This window comes from Apus apus, chromosome 2 (genome assembly GCF_020740795.1).
Source record: "Apus apus isolate bApuApu2 chromosome 2, bApuApu2.pri.cur, whole genome shotgun sequence".
NCBI lineage: Eukaryota > Metazoa > Chordata > Aves > Apodiformes > Apodidae > Apus > Apus apus.
In genome coordinates, this window is record NC_067283.1 from 37,973,609 (window position 1) to 37,981,827 (window position 8,219).

General features: G+C 37.3%; 1 protein-coding gene across 1 annotated transcript in view; it reads left to right on the plus strand.

Moving 5' to 3' along the window:
• Window positions 1-5,341, plus strand: part of KCNH8 (potassium voltage-gated channel subfamily H member 8) — a 185,631-nt gene extending 180,290 nt beyond the window's left edge. Inside the window, exon 16 of the mRNA XM_051612214.1 lies at window positions 3,798-5,341. Coding sequence (XP_051468174.1) covers window positions 3,798-4,508 — 711 coding nt within the window. The 3' untranslated portion in view covers window positions 4,509-5,341. The remainder of the gene's footprint in view (window positions 1-3,797) is intronic.
• The last annotated feature ends 2,878 nt before the right edge of the window (window positions 5,342-8,219 follow it).

Sequence of the window (8,219 nt, forward strand, 5' to 3'; positions counted from 1 at the left end):
GAAGCACCTCTTGCTAATTCAAGCTAAATCTGTATAAATCCCAGTTTCCAATTCAGGAAACGTTGCTATATCTTTTTCAATCCTAGAAACTGTTAAGGCAGCATTTCAAGAATATTTGGGATCTGGCAGATTGTTTTAAAGCTGTCTGCCTGGCACAGCAGGAACCATTTGTACAACTAGCTGTATTGCCTAGCAATACTCACTAAAATCCTGAAAAGATAATAACTTTACCAGCATGCAAGGAATTAATCCTTTTGCTCAAGAGGAAAGAGTACTGCTTTCTATTTGCCTTTCATAGATTTAAAACTTATTTTGCTTTTAATCTCTATTCTTTGGCGCTTTCTGAAGCAGTATGAAATTAACATTATTGATTTTTTTTTTCCTGTTACACCTGCTTATGTGCATCTGCTAAAGAATCTTTGCAGGGTGTAAAAAAAGTAACATAAACAGTAAAGTGCTGATAGTAACAGTAGTAGTATACTATGTATGTATAAAAGTATGATAATATGGTCACAATTAGTAGTAGCACAGATATTGAAGGTTTAATCTGGCAAGATTACCAGTTTGTAAAATTCAGATAAGGTTATAAATTGTCCAGAAAATTACATATTTGCTTTGTCTGTGTGTCGAGCAGTATTGGTCCATATTGATCTCACTAAATTGCAGTCAATTACTAATGAAGTTTGACATCAAAACTTTTTATATTAGACTATCATCTACTGGAAACTATTAAATCATGCAACAAAATCTGGTGTATCAGGTCAGTTCCTATGACTATGCAAAAGCAAGCTTTTGAGAAGACTGCTCTCTAAGTGCTAGCTGCTACAGCAAAAATAGTATATGGCACTAGAGGAAGTGGAAATTATCAAAAATTCAGGATTGCCACAAGTACTGATGCTGGGATTGATTTTTGCTGTATTGTCTTGGTGAAACAAGAAACATATTAGAGAATAATTAAACTTTTTCAAAGCCTTTAAGTAATTGGAAATGGAAGAAAAATGTGGACTGAACCAAACAAGGTATGTCAAAGTTGCAGATATTTTCACACAGCTTTCATAGTTTAGGTATGGTGCATAGTCAACAGGTATGGTCCATACTCATCTTCCTATCTGCACAATTGCAGAAAACTGGATGGGAAATTAGGCACACAAAACAAAGTTGCTTGATTTGCTAGGAGAAGGGGCCAGTGATGATCCTATAAAAACCTGGTAACTATCAAATCAAGGAAGCCATGGGTTTGGCTGTCCTTCTTCCCCTTTCTCTTCAAGAAGCTTTTGGAGTTTTTGCAGTGCCATCTCCCAGTTCTCAATGGAGCACAAAAGTTCTTGCATGGTTGATTTGCCCAGCAATCTGACAATATGTTTCCTTACAGTAAAACCTTCCTTACCAAAAGCCTTCTCTGGCTGCTCTGACCCCACAAATCACTTTCCTAACATATTTTAATTCTTCACAATTACTGAAGTTCAAATGAGGCATTCAAAGCTTCATAACAGCTGGCAGATCTCCTGGTTAGTTTCTATCTAGCATAACTTAATAAGGTAACAATGCAGAAAGAAAGGGAGGTGGAGTCAGAGACAGAGAGGGATCTGTAATATGCCCCTCAAGAGTCTCCTCCCTTAGAGGATTTTCCCTCCAAGGCTAGTGTGATCACTACAAAACAAAAAAATCCATCACATAACAATGTGATGGATTTGAACTCTTAGCTCAGAGAGAAACAGGTAGATGTATTGAAGCTGTATTGGAACTTCCTACTTTCGTTCTAACTAAGAATTTCTTTGTAATTATTGTGCCCATAGTAATGCAGTCAAACTCAGCCTGAACTGTCTTTTCTTCTTTGGAACCATCCTGTCAGAAAAATGAAAACTGTATTTCCACTTCTGATTACATGACAATTAATCTGTATAGGGCATGTCATTGGTGATGTCTTAAGTGCAGGGCAAATAAAGGCCCACTGCATTAGCCTTTTCGTTTTTTTACAGGTAGTTTATCTTTCCGAAGACAAATGTGCAGTCGTGTCTTTTTTTCAACAGAGTATTTTCACTAGCATAAGTGTAAGAAACTCTATTTTAACAGGAATGACAGTGGTTTGACATAAAATAGGTTGATAGCTACCATGGAGATAAAGTTCATTTCTACCTCTTCATAGGTTCATTTCTCTTTATTAAAAATAATTGCCTGATTTTTAACTTTCTATAAACTGTTCCTTAAGAAGGAAAAAGGAAAGCTGAAGACATTTGAAATTGTAAGTGGTTCACTTTTACATTTGAGTTAGGTTTATCATTTCCCAAAAAAGTCCTTATAATGTCCTAAAAATACCACTATTAATGTTGATACATCAATCTACTTTAAAAGACAAATTCATAACCTGTCAATCTGATTCCCACCCAAGGCAGTAATTTTTGGAAGACTTCATATGATTCATGTCATTAATTGGATACTATCAGTGATGTCAACATTAAAAAACAAACAACAACAACAAAACAAAATAAATCAACAAACAAGATAGATAATAAGATTCTTCCTTTTGTACACACTCCAGAGTTTTCTATGCTATGAACTACTGTCTCTCCCAGTGTTACATGCAGTACCTTTCAAGCATATACTAACTACGTGGAAACAAACTGCTTCATACACTTTTATATTTGTAAAATGTTTAGAGGTAGCAAGTGGGTTTTGGAATTTCCAGTTTCTTTCCCTTTTTTGTGTATTTTGTTTTTAGTACCAATCCACCAGATTTTCACATAACTACTACTTGACTCTGACAACTTTATATATGAGTTTCTTTCATTTTACTGGGAAGACAGCAGTATATTTCCTATCTGTATTTCTGAGTAAGATTTCACAAAACCTCATTTTTTTATCATTCATCAGCATAAAATTGGTTCATTAAAAAGGTTTATTTATTAAAATATATAATGACTGATCAAGAAGCTATTGATGTCATATGACCACTGGAAGTCATCTGAGTTCTGACCCTAAGGCCATTCTTTATACACAAAAGATCATTTTAAATCAGGTGAATTATGCCTACAGTGTTTATAGCACACATTTTTATTGACTTAGTTATTACAATATGCTACACGAAGTGTAACGTAGCTCTGGTAAGATTTCTGAATGGAATATTTCTCACCCATATAGAATCAGAGAATCATGGAATCACTTAGGTTGGAAAAGATCTTTAAAATCGAGTCCAACCATTAACCCTAATCTACCAAGTCCAGAAATAAGCCACATTCCCACGCACATCATCTAGACAACTGAAACACATTCAACCACCTCCCTGGGCAGCACGTTCCAATGTCTGAAAACCCTTTTGGTGAAAAATTCTTCCTAATGTCTAGTCGAAACCTCTCCTGGTGCTGCTTGAGGCCATTTCCTCTGGTTCTGTCAACAGTTATTTGTGAGAAGAAACCAGCACCTACCTCTTTACAATGTCCTTTCAGGTAGTTGTAGAGGGTGATGAGGTCTCCTCTCAGCCTCCTTCAGCCTAAATAGCCCCAGTTCCCTCAGCCGCTCCTCATGAGTCTTGTTCTCAAAGCCCTTCACCAGCTTCATTGCTCTTCTTTGGGCATGCTTCAGCACTTTGATGTCTTTCTAGTATAGAGGTGCCCAAAACTGGACACAGTATTCAAGATGTAGCCTTACCAACGCCAAGTACAGAGTGTATTAGCAGAGTATATTTCTTTAAAGTAAAGACACAGGTCAAAGCTGATAATGTTAGAAGGAAAAAAGGTATGCGAGTATTTCAGGCGTGACTGCATAAATAAACACTGTGGTATTTTGTCCTGTCATAACAGGTGACAACTTTAACTCAAGAGGTTTCACAGTTAAGTAAGGATATGAAGAACGTGATGCACCTTCTGGAGAACCTGCTCACATCTCAGAAACCTCCAGGGTTCTGTGCTGTGCATAGCATATCTAGAAGTCCTACCCTGGAAAGTCTGCAGTCTCGAATGGCTTGGACTACTCATCAACCTTGCACACACATGCAAGCTGGGAATTTTACTTGCACAAAAGCACAAGTCTGCCACAGCAACACATTACGTGACATTTGGAATACAGATTTGTCCTCTGTAGGCAGCAGTCCCCAAAGAACTGAACCCAACCTGCAAAATTCTACGGACAGTGAATTTTATTATACAGCGGGCCTTCACAATTCGCCCTCCCAGTATCAGGTAATTCAGAAAGACAATTTGCAATTTTTAAGATGCACCTCTTCCCCTTCAGACACCACCTTGACTCCCCTTCAGTCTATTTCAGCAACTCTTTCTTCTTCAGTATGCTCATCATCAGAGACATCATTACACCTCGTCCTCCCCAGCAAATCTGAGGAAGGTAGCTTTAGCCAAGGAGCAATCAGCTCATTAAGCCTTGAGAACCTGCCAGGATCATGGGACCTGGAAGGATCAGCCGGAGTAGTTTCTGCACAAACCCCAGATTTCCCAGTAGACATTGTGACAAGCACAAGGGATGTTAAAGATAAAGATTACAAAGCCATAGATGTATAATGAAAAACAGTGAAGTGGTACTCAAAGCATGTTCCACAGCTGCCAGTTTAAATTTAGACAGTACTGCATGACTGCTTTATTTCACCTTTTCTCTGGCTATCATGGAGACTTACAAATGTGAAAATTCATTTTTATAGAAAGAAAAGGTATTGCAGGTTCATGTTGTAGGAAAAAAATATTTCTAGATTCTAGAAGCAGGTTGAAAAGCATTTTGTATACAGATATAACTTACTGGTCTGTTTGGCAGACTTTTGTGACAGTCCAAAGACCCTGAGGGTCAGAGCAGCTGGAAGTCTAGGAAAAAAGAAATGTCATGGGTGGCTTTTGTTCATCGAAGCCAAGGTTTTTCATGAGTGACTGTTGTTCCCAAACAATATCTATGGCACTGTTTACTTCAGGTCATCGTGGATCCTGCTGGTCTGTTTGTCAGTTCTTTGAAGGTGAAGGGACAATTATTGCTGCATGTCATCTAGACAATCAACCAAATAGAGCTGGTAGAGTGGTTAGTCATTGCACGTTATTTGTCATGTAAATGAAACCTCTTAATTTATCTAAAAATACTATTTTTATATACTTGGTATGAAATATACTTAAAGATTATTTAAAATATTTATAAGGAGAATAAGAGATTGTTTTCATTTTGGTAAAGGCTTGCAGTTTTGACAATAAATGCACTACCATCCTGTATTAGATCAAATACTATTTATTGTTAAGATATTATGTAGTTTACAAATGGATTCCCTTTTATGTGCATGCAATTTGCAATGAATGTATTCATGCTGGTGGAATACAAATAAATTAAGGTATTATTTTATTTAAAAAAAAATAAAACAGCTGGAATGTTGTACCCTATACCAAGAAGTCAGCTACTATTACTTACAGTGTGAATCATTATACTGATAACATTAAATAATCCTGGTTTGTGTCTCAGTATTGCACTTATGTTGATAAGACCAAGCCAACATTTTACTACACATCCCTGTTTGGGGATTTTATATCTCAACAAGAAAATTAAGAGGGATGAAAACCACCGAGTAAATACAGGAACATCAAAGGAGAAAATTACAATAGTTTAATCAGAGATGAAGGAAAAGTTTTAAATAGTTATTTGATTATTTTTACTGACATATGTAATAACTAGCTTTGACCATTAGCCAAAAAGGGGCTATAGATTTGCAAATTTTTAAATCCAAAATATGATTTCATGCCCAAAGAACACTGGAAGTTTTTTTCAGCATTTAATATATTAGGAACTAATATTGCTACAGTGCCACCAGAGCTAGTGCTGTGCATTGGAATTTTTATTTATATATTCAAAGATGCACAGCAGGCATCATATTTGCACGTTCTTCAGCAAGCTTTGTAAAAAAACCACATGTTTACAATCCAAATAAATGATCTAAAATTGAGAAGTAAATTAAGGTACATTTAATAATTAATGCAAATTAGTGACTGTATAAAAGTAATTTTTTTTACAGAGCACAGATTTATCTTTAAGTTCCATAAGAGGCTTGGGTTTTTTAATGAAAACATCAAAGAATAAGTTTATTGTTAACATTTGGATGTGCGCAGAAACAAATCCCAGCTGATACTCTGTGCCCAACTTACATCCTTTCACATCCTTTTTCCCACTGGTATAAATTAAGGACAAAGCATCATCTCTCATTTTGAACTGCTTCCATTTTCAGTGTGTCTACACTTCCACATGAGTGTTTGCATACCGTGTTTCTTTTTTCCCCTCTATTTCAATTTTTACTTAGTTTAAGGTTAAAATAGAGAAGTGCTGATTGAATAAGGCATATCCTAGAAATTAAAATAATAATAATAACAAATACTTGCAAAGTGGTATTTCTGCAAATACTCCTGGCACCTCTGTAGCAGTCGTTCACCGTCCATCCCACCACAGCATGGGGCAGGAGGGGGCTGGGGGGAGCTGCCTGCTCTCCACACCAGGGCAGGCACAGAAGCCGGGAGGTGCCCAATGTGGAACTGTGGGAATGAGGTCCCCAGCAGAGTAGCCAGAAGCTCGGTGGCGACCCGGCACTGCCTCATCTCACCTCAGCAGTGCCTCACCTTACTTCAGCAGCCGGCCCACATGCTGGACAGCCACGTCCCCCTCCTGTCCTCATCACAAAACACAGATTCTGGTTCCTTGGGATGTGCATGCAGAGCAGCTGTCTGCCAATCCTGATTCTCCACTGCCACCCTCCTCCTGCCACACAAGGTAACCTGTCCTCAAACTACTGCATTAATGAAATACACAGGCTGCACAACCACACACTATATTTTTGCCATGCTTAGCTCCCAGTATTGTTCAGTAATTTCCATCACATATATAAATTAGGCCCCATGTTTGCTTTCTCATTTCAAAAGCAATGCACGAACCATTACGTATATGCTTTAGAGTCCTGGCATTGCTTTATTTTTCTTTTTTTCCCCAGTATAAATGCTGGTGTAGTGAGATTAAAACTGGATGTTCTGTTCCAGAGTGTTCATATTAGTTTTATGTAAAAATGTGAAAAGGTCAGTGGAAACAAAAAACTGCTTTGCATAAATAGCCATAGCTTTAGTGCTGTACATTTAATTCTCAAATAAAAATGCATGTGATGTAATTGAGAAGAAACAGCACCAGGGTATCTGTCCTAAGTAGTTCCTCATTTCTGTAAGTGTCAAATATACCCCAAACAAAGTTGGCAAACACTGTGCCATTTGTAATAGTAATATTTTCTGAGAAAATACATAGGCATTACCTGCATTGCAGAGAGTCTGGAAGAGGGTCATCACACAGAGGAGCATAGTGCCTCCCAAGGGAAGGCTCTGGGGACTTAGGACAGGACAAGAGATCATCCCAGGCCAAAACCAAGTAAGGAAAGAAGATGGTCTGCAAAATAGAAATCTGAATTTGAAGGATGGTTCTATTTTAAGCTCCCTGGCACCATTATATTATGCAATTCTCAGGAAAATCATCCCCCAAATGGATTTTGTTGGAAAATATCCACAACCAATGCAACAAATTTCAGTTTTGAAGGTAAAATGACAATTCACAGGGACAAATGGGAAGGCACATGCATTCTGGAATGGAACAATAATTTCCAAAGAAGATTACTATGAGCAGAATAGTTCTATACACAGGATGGTCATGAAAGATTTCTGGTTTTAAAGAAACAACTACTGTAATATTCAAGCTTTACCCTCAAAAGGTGCTCATTACAAACATCAGTGCAAGCATCCCACACACTAATACTCAGCAGTCCAGCTGAGACAATAATGCATTCTTTTTTGCACAAAGTTTAACAACATTTAAAAATATAATTCATTTTGTGTAGGGATTTTTCTTCCCATCTAGTTCTGTATCAATTTACTTCCTAAATTTGATTTATTTTCTTCCCTTCTTACAGTTCCCATCTCTGTTAGCTTCTTATTCTGTACAGTAACTGTTCTCTCATTCTATTTATTTCTTTCCACTCTCTTTTTCTAACCCATTCTCTTTTCTAGCCCCTTTAAAACAACATCAAACTCAAGCATTTATTGCCTCATTTCCAGGTCAGTTCCCTATAAAGAACCATCCTAGCCCACCATTAAGGAACTAAGTGGTTACTGAGCTTAGTCATGCAGTAGGACAGCAGATTTAGTTGGTGTTTAGTTAGTTTAGAAGATTCAGATGGTAAACCACCAGTCTCTAACCAATATCTCATGCACTATTACTTCCGC